The sequence below is a fragment of the Acartia tonsa genome, chromosome 4, assembly GCF_053477335.1.
Source record: "Acartia tonsa isolate MP-2025a chromosome 4, ASM5347733v1, whole genome shotgun sequence".
Classification (NCBI taxonomy): Eukaryota; Metazoa; Arthropoda; class Copepoda; order Calanoida; family Acartiidae; genus Acartia; species Acartia tonsa.
Genome location: NC_137263.1, coordinates 18,250,682 through 18,268,225, shown reverse-complemented (window position 1 = coordinate 18,268,225; position 17,544 = coordinate 18,250,682). Strand labels below are relative to the sequence as shown.

At 34.4% G+C, this 17,544-nt stretch overlaps 1 protein-coding gene across 3 annotated transcripts in view; it reads left to right on the top strand.

Moving 5' to 3' along the window:
- The first annotated feature begins 346 nt into the window (after positions 1-346).
- jbug (filamin-type immunoglobulin domains fbug) overlaps positions 347-17,544 on the top strand; it is a 32,097-nt gene continuing 14,899 nt past the window's right edge. The window contains exons 1-3 of one of the 3 annotated variants that reach the window (XM_080159300.1): positions 348-389; positions 3,099-3,258; positions 8,139-11,190. In XM_080159300.1, coding sequence (XP_080015426.1) covers positions 377-389; positions 3,099-3,258; positions 8,139-11,190 — 3,225 coding nt within the window. In that variant the 5' untranslated portion in view covers positions 348-376. Of the gene's footprint in view, positions 390-3,070; positions 3,259-8,138; positions 11,191-17,544 lie in introns of all 3 variants that reach the window. The other 2 variants (XM_080159301.1, XM_080159302.1) reach the window with 2 other exon arrangements.

Genomic DNA, 17,544 nt, shown 5'->3' with positions numbered 1-17,544 from the left:
TTCAGTTCTTTCTCGTCATTTGTACAATCCGTTAGGACATCTTAAACTTTAGTCTCCAAAAAGTTTGTTTGTGTGTCTGTGCGTCACTCTTATGAATATGGTTTTAGTTTGTTTGTTTGTCCGTCTAGATGATAATTTTCGTATTTATCTATCATATCAATGACTTCAAATGATTAAATAAGCAAAAGATCAGTGATTATGCTAATTTTGAATTATGTAATAAAAATAAACTTGTGCCATATTTGTTAAATTGCAAAGCAAAATAATTTGTTTTTGTTCTGTTAATCTTTCTTGTGTTATGATGTGATAAAACAACTATAATGTATTTACTGTATGTATTTTTTTCAGATATATATAAAATGAGTATAGAAACGGTATGTACTTACAAAGTAAGTTTTCATTTTTAGCCAACTACAAGTTTCACTTTATTAGAGTACTTGGTCATCTTTTGTTGATACAAGTAATAATAAATCCATACTTGTTACTTATCTCTGGCTGTTAATTCTAAGTTAGCACATGTCTACAAGCCATCTAGACTGAATAAACAGCTTTAGGTGATAAAGTTTCCAGAGAGAAAGGACAATGAGATGTTTATTATAATAACTTTTTCTTATTCGTTGGCTTATCAACTTTTGGGACTTTAGTGAATTTTGTATATCATCATTGGGGAAGTGCATCAATTTATCGGCCATTGTCTTCTCCCTTTAGATCCTTGTAGCGTTTCTAATTACCACGGAAAAGATTGAATTTTCTCTTTATCAAGATGCGAAACTTCACTTTGTATTAACACATGCTAGTTGATGCTCAGTTATTTCCTTCCTAGTAGTATGTGTGTCCTTAAGATGTGTTTATTAATATAGGGTGGGTGTTCGCGTGAGTGTGTGTGTGTGTGTATGGAATGTTGACTCGTATATATCCAATTATGGTTAATTATCTCCAGAATATGTGGGTCAATATATGGGGTACTATAGACGAGGCTTTGCTCTTAGCTTTTAGGGCTTGCCACTGGAAACCAAACTTTGATATTTTTTTTAACAGATTTACTTTTTTTGTTAGGGTTGGGGGTAGAGGTGGATTTTCAACCATACCATTATATGACTGAAAGGGACCAATCGGTCTATAGCTTAAGGACAGACGTGCAAACATCGTTCTTCGTATCATACATAAGGAGTTGTTATAAAATTATAATTTGAAGCCAGGGACAGTGGTCTAGGATTCAAACAATTCTAAGTGACGAATTTCTTACAACATACTTCCTTTTCTCTTGAGTTATATCCTAATAGTTTTACTCTTGAGGGGAAGCATAAAAAACCTTTAAAGTTACAGAGAATCTGTTTTATATCAGAATCGTATAAATTCTAATTAAAGACTAATAATTGTCCTGAAAGGTATATTTATCATCTGCTAATAGCCATTTATTTTATAAATTACTACGTTGCTCTATCAAAGCTACTCTACAATTTAAAATTACTACATATTAACTACTTATAAATTACTTTTTACACACAAGAAAACAGGCTAATCTTCTCTTTTTTATGAATTTTACTTCTATCCCCTTCAGGGCTAACTGAAATATTGAATAACAGAAATAGCTTAAAATAAACTAGCTATCTGATCCATTCAGTTATTTATATATTAAGAACAGATCTTAAAACTGTTATTTTAAACTATGATACTTTATTATGTTTTGTTTTTAATAAAATGTTATTGCTTCGCTATGCTGTGGACATAATTGACCTTGTTGTAAGATTTTAATCTTTAAGGTCATTTAGCATTATCTAGTATTTCCTTCTTAACTGTGGCGCAATATTAATCATCATCATAGTGTGGATGGTGTCCTCTTGGAAAAAGGGGTGCAAAATATTATTCGATACTCAAGGTTTTATATTTTTCTTGGTTTCTTACGCAAAACTGTGGCTGTTGGAATTAAATATAGGGTTAAGAAGTAAAACATTCTGTTTTATTAAGTAAAATGTACTAGCCCATATTTACACAGAAACTTTTTAATGATTAATAATCTTTCTTACAAGCTTTTGGATGGACAGAGCGTCTTTAAATTTGTTTGCACAAGCGGCACACACATGAATACATTTATTAGTGTTCGCGAGCGAGCGCGCGTCACACACATACATTCTTCAATCTAACAATGGATATGGAGATTCTCGCATACCCTGATAAAATGTTTCTCTCCGTTGGCTAATATAACAATACCCCCATATCTCCTCCCGCGACCATGACGGAACGTATTGACCAATATCTGAGGACTATATTAGCAACATATATTGACGACAATTCTCCTTTCACAATATCCACGTATTTTATATCCATTAATCTAACATTTGTTGGAATACCCCTTCTTACACGTATGTACACCACACACACACACACACTAATTCTAATACATCTTACATTCCATGGTTCTCACACACACACACACACACACAAATATGCTTTGTAGCGTAGAAATCTCCAGATTTCGTCTTCACTAAATGTTAATAAATGTCCGTGTTGGTTCGGCGCAACTTTTGCTTTAGGGATAATTCCTCACTACTACATACATATTATCCTAGAACCTGATTATTCCGGACATTTAGAGTATTTGGGAATGTTAGATTATCAATTAGGCTTATGACTTGGTATCTACAATAAAACATTTTTTAATGCATTTAATTTTTGTTTTCAATGTTTGAATTTTTGGCCCGAAATTTATTTACAAATATACCCAACCCACTATATTTTCAACCAATATGGGGGGATGATGTATTGGATGTAAAGGGAATGGAGTAGTCAGGGGAAACCACCTGTATCCTAAACTGTTCTTATAAAAAGGGAAAGTCTTTGGAATAGGGTTATTAAATTTGCAGGAGAAGCAATGCGCGTACTATGAAATATATATGAAAAAGGGAAGGGTAGAAATACGTAGCCTTCAAATTACAACCTGAGTCGAGAGAGAGAGAAAGAGGGGGTGGGGGGCGCACCCACCATCCAGTTGTTACCTGTCCATAGACATGGCATATTCTGTGCACTCACACAGTGATAATATTTTTTAGTTATTATACCTTTTATACAGTAAAAAGTAAATAAATAACTCAACCAAGTAATGGATCGTGGAGGCGGGGGCGTGCAGCTTGTCGGTGACCATGTCAAGCATATTTCTGTGGGGCGTGTTGCAAGCGCCGAACTATCCGCCGTTGGTTTTCAACGTGATGACATAGATATCAACATTCTGAGCCCCGCCAAGGTCCCCGTCTTATACAGGTAGATACTTTCCCCTTTTTTGTGCTCTTGTTGCGACGCGCCGCTAGGACACCCCAGAAATATTTACAACCACTTAAGAATAATCTTCTTCCTGCCTATACAAATATTTACCCTTTCCCCCCTCATGTTTTATAAAACATTAATTAATTGAAAAGCGTATTTTTCTTCATTTTCAAGATATTAGGAAATTGATTTTTACCAAGCTTTTTTAGTCTAACAAAAAAAAACTGAATTTAAACCCCACCCTTGTTATTTTTTTAAGTGTCCTAGAAGAGGGTGTTTAAAGTCCAGTTAGATCGATCTATGATAGTGCCAAAATTGGCAAACTAAACTTAAAAGCTCATACTAAATATATGTAAATACATGTTTTTTTAAGGTTTTTCTCGCATACATCTTTATTTAATGAGTTATTGCAGTCCTTTAACAAAACTACTTTCCAACTAGAATCAAAATTAAAACCGTATGTTCATTTTTAATTACTAAGACACTTAAATTTGATTTGTAGTAATAACATTTATCTTTATTTAGGGCGCATTAATGCTTATATACCTAATCATCAGTTTTTAGAAAATGTTGATTGTCAAACTTTTTAACAGCAAAAATGTAGAAAATATGCTACTTATTTTCCATACGGAAAGTTCGTTTATAATTTAATTGATATTTTTTCATTTTATTTTTTTGCCTGGATTATTATTAACAATTATCATTAATTTAAAATAGTTAACAAATATAACGTAACATTTATTCAACTTTAGCAAGTTAGCCCTCAATTAAAGGCCTTTAAAAATATGACTTTTCTCTTGATATAGCATTGAGTTTTTACAAATCGCTGATCTAAATATATTTATTACTACTTGGATCTTACACCAGATTATCATGTACTCAAATAAAGTGAAACTTGTAGCTGGCTAAAATGACGTTCCCACCCATGACCATCTGATTTACAACATTTATGTGGCTAGGTGTGTCTAAACGAAAGCAATAATAATCACTCAATTAATCATTTTAAATTTCTCTACGCTGCACTGTGTTTTATCTATAGCTATAGCCTTCGGCCTCTCGGGGCTTACAAAACTGGTCTTAATATGATATTTTTTAATTTTAATATCGGCGGAAAGCTGTCTAAAATATGATGCAATAAATAACTATTTCCGTTTATATAGTACATTGTTCAGTTTTTTGTTTGATAAATTCACTGAGTGAAAAAGTCTTTGATACTTCTTAGTTATTTTTTTATTGACTATATTTCGGTGGACATTGCACCCTCTTCAGTCTTGAGTTTAGTTAGATGTTATTTTTTTTACTAACAAACTGATAGACAGAACCATCTAGTATCTTTTATTATGTAGGATAAAAGAGAGAGGTAGGTTTCAGGTAGATCCGTAAAGGTTATGTGTTTTAAGTTAAAAACACTAGTAGAATGATAAAAATTTATGTTAACTTAAAAAAAAGATTTTTGTCTATAGTTCTTTTCAATAAGAAATGCACATATTTAGTGAATATTATCGTTCTACTACTATTTTTAAGCCTTAAAACACACACCTCTACAAGAAACCTACCCCTCTCTTATAAAATGATTAAAAAATCATAGCTTTAAGATTAATGATTAGGTAATTTAAATTTAGAATAAAATAAATATTACTTCCTTGAGATAATATAATTCTAGATTTTGTTAATTATAAACTATATTAATTTTTCCTTATAAGGTAGTTCTTGACAGCTAATTTTAGAACAATTCTATCTTTAATTTCAGTATTTTTGGCAAAGATATTTGGGAGGGGGTGGGGGTGATTTGTAGATAAATATTTAATTCCGAAAGATATAGAAATTCATTTTATCCAGGGATGAAGGGATAGGGGACATTAACCAAAGTTTTATTAACACAATCTCTCATTCTTTGGCTTAATTGATTTGGTTTTACAAACCTTCAATGTTTAAACGTGCAATAAAGAAATGTAATCTATAAATGGGTTGACTTTGTTACATCATTTTATCGTGTATTGTCTTATTCCTTAGTTCCCTGGATTTATCTATTCCAGTGGATGTGCTATCCAAATTTTTGATTGTTTTTTTTATGGCTAAAATATTGTTTAATTAAGGACAGAAAATGTTTTTATAAGTAAATAATTTTGCTTTGAAAAAAATTTGAGAGTCAAAGGAGAGCTTTGGAAAGCTTTATAAAAGAAATGCCTTTTTTTTATACAGAACTTTTATAAATTAGGCTTTTAATTTTTTAATAGCATAGAAATATTTGTAGATTTACTGTGATTTTTAAACTTTTTGAAAAAAATATGAAATAAGATAATTCTTAATACAAGATACATTTAAAGAATGGATATAGTATTACTTGGATGTTACACCAGATTTTAATGTACTCTAATAAAGCGGTACTCGCAGCGGGTTAAAATAACGACATCCCCCATTCACTCCCTAAACCCCATCCCCTCTCCTCATAATGGATGAACGAACTGACCAATTATGAAGTCCATGTTGAAGCAACCAAAATTGATTAAAAATTTCCCCCTGTTAATACATCCACGTATATACTATATCCATTATTTAAAGATGTTGTATTTAGGTCTACATACGTAGAGCTTTAAAGCATCCATACTAGATATACATGATTCGGTTTTTGACATTTAAAAATGACAGGTTAATTTTGTTGGCTGGGGTTGTTTTTTGATGAGCATACTTTTATGTCTAGATATTAATATCAATTCAAAATAAATACTTCCTTGTTATATACTTTAGATTAAGACTGATATCTGTTTGGCCGTCGCGAGCATAAAATCAAAAATTTGGTTCGCCTTTTCGGGGATCTTCCAATTTAAAAAAATAAAATTTGACTGATTTATTTGCAAATTAACGGTTGAGCATCTAAGAGGTCTGTATTCGAGGAGGAAGGGGCTAAAAAGAGCCTTAAAAGTGTTATTTTTTCTGTAGCGAAGGATATCGCTAGCCGCTGAACCGAATTGGTTCTCCTATACAGTGAAGATTCTTATAGGTCCTGAGATGGATCTAGGCTATTTTATATTTATAATTAAGTTTAATTACGGTTTTATGCCTTTTATATGTCTCTCCATATCCCTTCGAATTATATCCCCTTGAATTAGATCCCCTTTATGCTAGGGTTGCATCTACTAGTATATAATAAAATAGCTCAAAACCTTCCCTGGACCCATATTAAGCTTCTTAACCTTCCTACAAAAGCCTTGCTACTTTATATGATGGGATATTATTTTCGATATTCAATGAAATATATTCATTCTTTCTTATATTAAAGTCTTCTTTAATGCCATCTAAGAACATTATTTGCTTAATAGTGTAAGACTAGCTGTGCGCAGTTACTAAAGGGATAAGATCATAAGACAATAGCCGATAAATTGATGTACATCCCCAATGATGATACACAAAATTACTCTTTCTGAAGATTACAATTAGTGGTTGAAACGTTTGAACACTCAAATTAATAAACCAATTAATCAAACTTTATAAAAAGTCCCAAAAGTTGGTATGCCAACGAATAAGAAGAGGTTGCTATAAAACATTGGGGACTATTAAATAAACAGCCCAATGTCCCCCTTATTCCCTGGGTGTACGTGTGCCTGACCCTCGACCTTGAACCTTAGCAAATATACTTCCCATATCCTAACCACTTAAACTTATGTTTGTTGTCATTAAATTGTCCATGTAATTTAATTCTGTTGAAAAAACATGCTTTATTCAGTTAAGAATGGCCCTGGTCATATCACACACACACATAAACAAACACACACACACACACACAAGTACTATCGCGATTTAATAGACAGAGAAAGAGATTCAATAAAACAAATATAAAAATGTAAACATGTTGTGAAACATTACATTCTTATTTTCATATATTTAGCCTTATATCAAGATTTGGTGTACAAGTCAATACCTATCTTAAAAGTTTTATTATTAATTTTCCTGTCAATAGAGTAAACACAAACATATATTTTCATTTTTTAGTTGAAGCAAATACTTTCTGAGATTGCTTTAATGAATGATTGCAAATCTAAAGTATATTATAATGTTTTTTTTATTATTATATAATCAAAAAATACTTGCTGTTAAGGATATTGCTTTCCTTGTTTTTATCTTCATTTCCTCACCACATTGTCATGTAAATCTAACCCGGTGGTTAAATGAAAAAGTGTGTGTGTGTGTGTGGGGGGGGGGGTGGGTGGCTAATAAAAGAAATGTGTTGCCTTCTTACATGAATTTGGTTTTTACAACATTTCGTTTTACACTTAAAAATTCTTGACCATAAAATCTTTTTCCTAGATACGAGAATATGTTGATAATAAATTAAAAGGCTTCTTGTTATTTGACACTCATAGGTCTTTATCAAAGAATTTGCGTCATGGATATTTTGCTTAGACATCTTATTGATTTTGAATACTGAAAGTTTTTTTTGACAATATGTACTGTTAGAACATTTTTATTACTAGTGCCTTTTACCTCTATTTCTAGGAAAGGAATAATAATATTTGAGGATATTTACAAGTTATTTTTGTTATAGTACAAAAGTTAAGTGTGTAGAAGGGGGATTTTAACATCCCCCCCCCCCCCAAAGAAAAAAAATATATCACAAATATTTTCCCTTTTTTCACCATCTGAAGGTTCTAAACTATATCAAGCCACTGGTGCTGAATTTCAGCCAATCCCTGAAGACTTTCCTGAAAATAGCAATAAAACTGGTTTTTAAATAGCCATCTATCTTTTTTTTTTTTACATATTCTGATTACAGATATAAAAGCGTTAAAATAAGTTCTATTACCGTTTTTATGCAATTTTATTATTATGTTTATAGATTTAGGTTCTTAGAGATTTTATGTTTTGTTAATTTTTTTCAGGTTAGTGGAAGAAGATGGACTCTTCCGCATCGAGTTCACCCCCAACGAGGTTGGATCCTTCGTCATGGATGTGTATGTCAACGGACAAAAGATTCCAGACTCGCCGATATTTTTCAAGGCCTACGACTCCGGACTGATCCAAGTGTCGGATGTGAGCAGCGGAATAGTTGGGCAGCCCTGCCAGTTTCGTGTGGACGCCAGCCAGGCTGGTGAAGGACAGCTGGAGATATCCATTAATGATGGAGAGGTGCCCAACCATGTGCAGGTCTTGGGTGGCGGTAAATGTCTGGTTCATTTCACGCCAGAAACACCTAAGCCACACACAATTGATATTAGATTCAACGGAGAAGCAGTACCAGATTGTCCCTTTGTGTGCCGTGTGTCTGATACAAGTCAAGTGACTGTTGAGCTGGCCCACCTGGAACTGATGCCTGTTGGCGAGCCTGCCCAGTTTCACATCCAGGTGGACACCACCGACAACGCTGAGTTGGCCGTCTCGGTCCAGGGTCCAAAGACAGACCTGCCTGTTAAGGTGTCAGGCAATGTTAAGAATGGATTCAAAGCTGAATTTTTGCCAGAAGAAGTTGGACCTTACACAATATGTGTTGAATATAATGGTATTCCTGTTGGTGGAACTCCATTTGTAGGCAAAGCATTTGATTCATCCAATGTGTTGGTGTCTCACGTACCCTGGGGCACAATTGGCAAAAGTCTTCAATTTACTGTGGATGCCAGCAAAGCAGGAGAGGGAAATCTAGAGATAACCATATCTGCCCGCGGCAGAAATATTCCAACCCAGGTGCACCCACAAGGATCCGCCAGGTTTGCGGTCAGCTTTGTTCCCCTGGAAGCCATTGACCATGTCATCAATATAACATTTAACAAAGAAAGCGTTCCCGGGGCTCCATTTACAGCCAAAATCCATACCGACCCTAACCACATTGTCGTTTCTGGCCAGTCACTGGCGGCCACAGCAGTTGGTAAGACAAGCTTCTTTACTTTATCAAACGTCAGCGGCAGCCTGGAAGACATAGAGGTGGCCATAGATTCACCACTTGGAGAAGAAGTGTCAGCTACTGTTAAGGACATGTCTGAAGGATCATTCAAGGTTGAATTTTGTCCCAAGATTGCCGGAGAACACCAGATTTATATTACCTTCCGGGACGAGCAGGTTCCTGGATCACCTTTTGCCTGTAAAGTTTACGATGTTACAGCCATTAAGGTTAGAGAATGTGTGAAAGGAATTGTTGGCAAACCTGTTACTTTCCTTGTTGAAACATCACACGCGGGTCCTGGCAACCTGGAGGTTACCGTCAACAATGGACAAGTTCCAACAAGTGCACAGGCCCAGGGCAACCACACTTATGCTATATCATTCAATCCCAAGGAAGCCAAACCACATATAGTTGAGTTGAAGTTCAATAGTGAAAGTGTACCTGGCAGTCCTTTTAAATGCATGGTCATGGACGCAGCCAAGGTTAATCTTTCTGGCGAGGGCCTAGAAAAAGTGCCAGTTCGCAAACAGACCTCATTTTTAATATCCGGCCAGGGAGACATGGGAGACCCAGAGGTTAAAATATTATCACCAATCAAAGATATTGTTACCAGCAGCATCCGCTGTGTGGGCGAGGGACAGTTTGAAGTTGACTACTCCCCAGAGATGGTTGGAGATCACCAGGTTGAGGTGAAGATAGCCGGACTTCATGTCCAGGGATCACCATTTATTGTAAAGGCCTATGATGCTTCTCAAGTACTTGTGACAGATATCCAGTCCGGCACAGTTGGGAAACCAGTTTATTTTAGTATTGATGCATCTCAGGCAGGGGCTGGTAACTTGGAAATTATAGTCTCTGTTAACGGAAGAAACGTGCCTAACTATGTTCAATCTGAGGGCAATGCCAAGTTCCGAGTCAACTTTAAGCCCCAGGAATGCCAGCCACATTATTTGAGTGTAAAGTTTAACAATGAACCAGTGCCCAACTCACCATTCGAATGTAAGATACGTGATACTCAACAGTTGGTTGTAAACGGTCCTGGAGTGAAGATGTGCCCTGTCGGACAACCTGCCAGGGTTAATATTTCCTCAGCCGTGGACAACTGCAAGGATTATATTGTCAAGGTACATTCTCCTGGTGGAGATATTCTCTCCTTGGCAACTATTGTAAATGACAAGCAGCAGGCCAGCTATGAATACATCCCAACAGAGGTTGGGGCTCATCATATTCATGTTGTACATAAGAGCCCAACAGGACCTGGACACAATGCTAACAACGGACTGGATGGCCACAACTTGGAATATGGACAGCCTGTGTTTGGGTCTCCATTCACCTGTAATGTCTATGATGTGGGACGTGTGTTGGTGAAAGGACTGGAGGGATCCCACACTGTCGGTAATCCTGTTACCTTTACTGTAGACGCCAGTCAGGCTGGAGAGGGAACTCTTGAGCTGGTTGTCACCACTGGAAAATCCTCTGTGCGTGCTGAGGTTGCGGCCAGAAGCCGGGGCCTGTATGAAGTCACCTTTGTGCCACAAGAAACAATACCACACTTTGTCAACATCACATTCAATGACGAGGGTATTCCAAACAATCCGTTCCAGTGCATAATCTTGTCCAAGAAAACATCAGTCCACAAAAGTCCCAAGAAATCAGAGTCCTCGTCGATTGTTGCGCGTGGCGATGGTCTGAAACAGGCGGTCTACAACAGCAAAACTATATTTGATATTGACACAATGGGCTCGGAGGCACCGCCTGTGGTTCGCATCACAGACCCGTACAGCTTCAATGTGACATCCTTTTTGACTGAGACCAGACCGGGATTTTACAGGGCTGAATTTACCCCAACTAAGCTTGGAACACACACAATCAACATCACAGTGGACGGCAGACCCATTGCTGGCTCACCCTTCAGTTCCGAGGTGTTTGATCCGGCAAGTGTTAAGGTGACAGACATTGGAGCAGCGACAATTGGCGGCGAGTGCAGTTTGACTGTGGACGTGTCGGCTGCCGGACATGGAGCTTTGTCGGTGTCTGTTCGCACAGCTGGACAAGAGGTTAGTTCTTTTATTTCATTTTTTCATGTTATTAAAAGCGAAGCTTTTCTATAATTAGGGTCGGTCCGTCCGTACGTCCGTCCGTAACGGATAGCTTTTTTCGTTAATTTAGGCATGTTAGAATTGTCCTATCAATTTCAAACTTTGCATGGTGATTCCTTTAGTAGTTTGGTATGATTTAGAAAGCGTAGCAACTCTATAATCATTACCAGAATGTCCGTACGTCCATTTTAAACATGTTGATTTTAAAAAAATTTTAACAACAAATTTTCATGAGATCTAATTATCAGATTTATCAGATTTTTTGCATATTGACTCCTGGAACAACAAAGTATACTGTTATAAGCGAAGCAACTCTATAAACAAGTCCTAAAAATGTAAGTATGTCCATAAACATTATCCTGTATCAAGCAGTTTTTCAACAAATTTACTTACAATTTTGCTTCAAATCTTATACATTTATATTCTGATTATTAAGTTCTGACACTATACAAGTGTTAATGTCCGTTTGTCCTACCGTTTCAGTGCTTCGCTTTTATGGATGTTGTCATCCTTGTTTTAAAACAACTATTAATGTTTATTTTCGCTAAGTAAAAAGTGTTTTCCAGTATGGCTTCGAATTCGATAAATATCAGCTGGATTAGAACCGGTTCTATCCTACTATACTGAAAAATCGTAACATAGTACTTTAGAAAAATCCCTCGGGGCTAACAAAATTTCTTTAATTTTTTAATTAATAAATAATCTGGTTACATTTTTCATTTTAATATCAGCGGAAAGCTGTCTTAAATATGATTCAATAAAAAAACTACTGGCCTCAAATCAATTTTGCATTTTTGTAAGAAAGTTAAATTTTAGGTGTTATTTAGTCCTAATTGATTTAATTGTTATTTTTATTAAACAACATTTAATTGTCATCCTAGAAAGCTTCAAATGTGAGAAATCATTAACCCCTTAGAATTTTATCTTTTACTATGGATATAGAATATACGTGGATATTTTGACAGGGGGGAAATGTCATCGATTTAGGTTGCTAACAAGGAACTCATTTATTGGTCAGTTCGATCATTCATTTGGAGAGGATGTGTTAAATGGGGTGGATGGGTGTATCGTCATTTTAGCCTGTTGTAAGTTTCATTTATTAGAGAACATGAAAATCTGTTAGGTATAACATCCAAGTAATGATATATCCACTGTTTTTACTTCAAGAGTTAATTAAAGTCCTGTAGAAAGTAGTTCAATTTAATTTTCTTGGTGCAAAAATGAATGAATAATATAAATTATTTTAGCGAAGGTGTGCCAAATTAAGAAAATAGTTATTTCTCGCATCGTATTATAAACGGCTTTCCGCGGATATAGAATGTACATTTCTATATTCGTAGAAAACTGGATATAATACGATGCTAGACATAGTTTTTTCGTATTCATGAGAACCGGTTCCTATCCACCGGATTCAAATGAATACGAGAAATGTGTTTATTTTTTATTAAAATTTCGTTTATTTTCATTTTTATAGCATAGCTACTCTAAACTAAGGACGTATTCGCCCGTCCGTCATAGAAAGTTTTTAATGGCTTCGAAATCGATTAATATTCGCTGGATTAGAACCGGTTCTTAGCAGTACTGAAAAATCAAGTATATCATCGTATTACAGACTAATTCCACAAATAATTAAATAAAATTAAAACCAGAATAAAATTTAATAATTTTTTTTTATTTTAATATCTGCGGAAAGCTGTCTATAATACGAAGCGGTAAATAACCAATATTGATGATCAAGTTTAATTATTGTTACCCTTTCCCAAATCAAATTACATTAATGTTTTCAAATATTTTGTATCACTACTTTCTAACGGGGAAATAAAATATACCTACGGCGAAGAAAGAACATATGGTTTAGAAACTACATTTGTAAAGTAATAATAATACAACTACACTATTGGATATACAATATACGTGGATATTATGACAGAGGGAAAATTGTCGACAATTTAGGTTGCTAACATGGATATCACTTATTCGTCAGTTTGTTCATTCAATAGGGGGGGGGGGATAGGGGGTTCGTTAGCCAGCTACAAGTTTCACTTTATTAGAATACATGATAATGTGGTGTTAGATCCAAGCAATAATAAATCCATTACTACTACTGTATATGGTTTACAAGGGGGGGGGGGGGGGTAATGCAACCATCTCGTAATCAATGATTAAATGGCACTTAGAATTCGAATTTCGATCTAAAATTTTGCATGAATAATCCTTGGTAGGTCTATTTTCCCTAAATCGAACAAAAAGTTGGAAAAGTAATGGCTAAAGGCTGGCGGCTCAGCCGTTTTGCCATTTTTTGGATATCTTAAAAGCAAATAAGTCACGAAACCTTTTTCCACATAATACATTTTGTGGCTCAAAAACCTTATCAAACGGTTATAGCCGGTAGCTGTTGGTACTAGAAATATAAAAAATGGTTATTGCTATCATTTAACATGAATTAAACCAAAAATATGTTATAAAAGTTGATTCCTACGTAATTAATGATGAATTTACCCTGAAAATAGGCAAAAAACGGCTAAACGACTGAGCCGCCAGCCGTTACTTTTCCAACTTTTTGTTCGATTTAGGGAAAATAGACCTACCAAGGATTACTCATGAAAAATTTCAGATCGAAATTCGAATTCTAAGTGCCATTTAATCATTGATTACGAGCTGGTTGCATTACCCCCCCCCCCCCCCCTATATTTATTTGATAGTCTAAATAGTTAGTTGTCGCATCGTATTATAGACAGCTTTCCGCGGATACTAAAATAAAAAGTTGTAACAATATACCTAACTAGTTTGGTAGCCCCGAGACGCCAAATGCTCAGGCTTTAAAAAACTGTGTTAACTTTATGATTAAAAAATATTCGTTGAAAATTGCCTGTAATACGATGCTATACATGATTTTTCAGTATGACTGAATTATAGATGATTCTAAAAATTTACGAGATCTTATTGGAAATTTTGTACATCAATTTATATCCTCTAATTTTCTCCTTATTTTGGCTGGGGGCTCAGCCACTTGAAATATATAGGGTAAGGGGGGGGGGAAGTTTCGGTAAGGGGCTATTCTCGGTAATTTCGACCTACCTTCATTAAATGACCTTTTTCTCCATGTTCCTTTCAAATGACAGAAAAAAAACATAAAAGCAAATTTGTTCCTTATTAAATTGCCTACAAAAAAGTATTAAATGAATTTTTTGTGAGATGAATATTAAGGGTACTTATTGGGTCTCAAAGTCGGACGAAAAATTTTTTTTTCCAAAAATTTTTTAGTAGGTGTGTAAAGATCGACCTACACAAAAATTGGTAAGACCTAGAGCTGATCTGAAAAACTTTTTGAACTAGAAATTGCCCGCTTTTTCCAATTCCGTTGAGAGCTTTAAAATCGGGTTAATATTTTTTTCAAAAATGACCAAAGTTGGCGCTGGGGGAAAATCGGTAATTTCAAAAGAAATTAAAATTCAAGTTTTAAGGTCATGTTTTCATGTTTTCTTTTGTCAAATCTATTATTCCATATGGACTTTTTAAGAATTAGGCCTAAAAATGAATAGAACAGATAAAAAACAAAAAAAAAAAAAATTTTATTTTTTGAATCAAAATTTTGCGAGGAAAAAATCAAAATTTCTGGTCCTTTGAAAAAAGAAACATTTTTGACATAGGAGGAATAGTCCGATCTTAATGAATTTTTTTGTGGTTAATCCCAATCACCTATACTAATTATGATTTATTACGCTTGTTTGGTCGTTTGGCCTTTTTTCATCGATTTTCTTAAGGTTAAAATGTAGTCAAGATTTTTTGCAAAGATGACACTTTTGCTTCAAATTCAATTTTTGAGGTCAATTTTTAATCAATTTTCATGTTTTTTGGGCTAAATCTATAGTTCAATGTGAGCTTTTTTAGGATCAGGCCTTAAAAGTAATAAAATACGTTTTTTTCTTAAATTAATTTTAATTTTTTTTAAAAAAAATTTTCGAAAAAAAAATCGAAAATTCGCGTCTTTCAAAAAAATTCATTTTTAACATAGAAGGAATAGTCCGATCATTATGAAACTTTTTGTGGATAATCCCTATAACCTATACTAATTATGATTATTTATGTTCGACTGGCCGTTTGACCGTTTTTCATCGATTTTTTTAGGTTGAAAAAAATTACCGATTTTTCCCCCGGTGGTGGGGAAATATCGGTAACTTTTTTGCGGTCAATTTCGGCCAACTTCTAAAAGTCCTAGGATAATGTCCTTTTAGGACCTGATAGTCCTTTCCGTAAGCTTTCTACTGGTCTTGGTTTCATTTGAAAATATTAATATTTACCCCATTTTTTTCAAAAAAACCGAAAAAAAACCGAAATTTCCCCCCCCTTACCCTATATTTATATGAGATTGAGCATTACCAAATAAAAAGCTTTAAAACGATGATTTTGCTTTTTAATAGATTTTTAATTTAATTGAGTTTTTAACTTTTTAACATAACTACGTAAAATGACATAAGCAGACATAGCCCCTTGATTTTTTACCAAATATGGGTTCAAGTCAGTTTCTATTGTTGTATTCAAGTTTTTTTTTTACTTCTTTTCGTCAGTATTTTTAAAAGCTTAGCTTTTCTATAAAAAGGGGCTAGTCCGTTACTATTAAGTCTTTTCTGTAATTTAAACATATTATAATTGTCCTATCTGTTTCAAACTATGCACAAGGATTCCTTCTACGATAAGGTACGGCTACATACATACATACAATAAGGTACGGTTTAGGAGGCGTAGTAACTCTATAGTCGTTACTAGAAAGTGCGTACGTCCATTTAAAACCTGCTGATTTTTAACTTTTTTTTTTATTTATTTACCAACTTTGCAACAAATTTATGTATAATTTTGTTTAGACTTGTACTGCTTTCATTTGAAATTCATTAATGTGTTTTAAAAGGTTTGTGTACTTAATTAATTTTGAAAAGTTTTGTTAAAACAATAACAGTAATTTAGTTTACGATTAAAAATAAACTTTAATTGGTGTTATAAAAGTACTTCTACTTTATACCAGGGAGGTAGGGGAAATTGAGCTGTTAATTACACCAGTGCCCATTAAGTTGGGTGTCAGAACATTAATTTTAACCTACAGAAGGGGTAATTATGAGCATCATAATTGGAAGTATACATAATTTTATCGGCCATTATCTTATCACTTTAGATCCCTGACTTTGTACAGTTCGGCACATGAGACACATATTAAAGCTGCAATCACCTTTTTTTTGAAAAATAATATTGTAAAAATGACTGTTATGCTTATAATTTCGAAGTATTCCTTGTACTTAATTTATAAAATATTTTTTAGGTCTATAATTGACTATAACAAAGTTGTACATTGTATATAAACAAGGATGACAACATCCATAAGTAGCGAAGCACAAAAATTCATGGATGGGACTGACGGTCATTGTTGTTTTCTTCAAACGATGGGAAATCTAATTTTGATATCTTTAACTGAAAAAAATTTGAAAATCGATCCATAAACACAAAAGATATGGGGGAACATGTAAAAAATATAAAAATAGCCAAAAACCTGCAAAAAGGCAGTCTGACCGTCATTGTTGATTTCTTCAAAGGACGGGAAATTTAATTTTGATATCTTTAACTGAAAAAATTTTGAAAATCGGACTATAAACACCAAAGATATGGGGGAAAATGTAAAAAATATAAAAATAGCCAAAAACCTGCAAAAGGGCAGTCTGACCGTCATTGTTGGTTCTCCAAACGACGGAAAAGGGGGGGGGGAAATGTGGTGACTCGTCACACGACATACCAGCAATTTTATTTTGGATGCTTCTCCCTTAGTTTTAGAGATAATTGGATGAAATCTTTTGGGCTGGGTCACTAATTACCCCAACTAGTGGTATCTTTAAAAAAAAACGGCGGGGGGACTTAGTCATTTTTTTCAAATTCTCGTTTATGAAGGTATATCTTAAATACAGTATGCTACTCCCTTAGTTTTAGAGATAATTGGATGAAATCTTTTTGTTTGTGTCACTAATTACCCCAAGTTTTGGTATCTTTCAAAAAAAAACCGCGGCGGGACCGCCGCTCCCGCCGGCCGCCGCCGTTTTCCGCCGCCACCATAAATTTTTTTTATTGCATTTCTCGCCGAATTAGGCAATTTGGAATCATTTGAGACCATGTTATTTTTTTCAAAAATTTTTCCCCTTACAAGCAACCCTGCGGGGGGACTTAGTCATTTTTTTCAAATTCTCGTTTATGAAGGTATATCTTAAATACAGTAGCTATTCCTTTAGTTTTAGAGATAATTGGATGAAATCTTTTTGATTGTGTCACTAATTA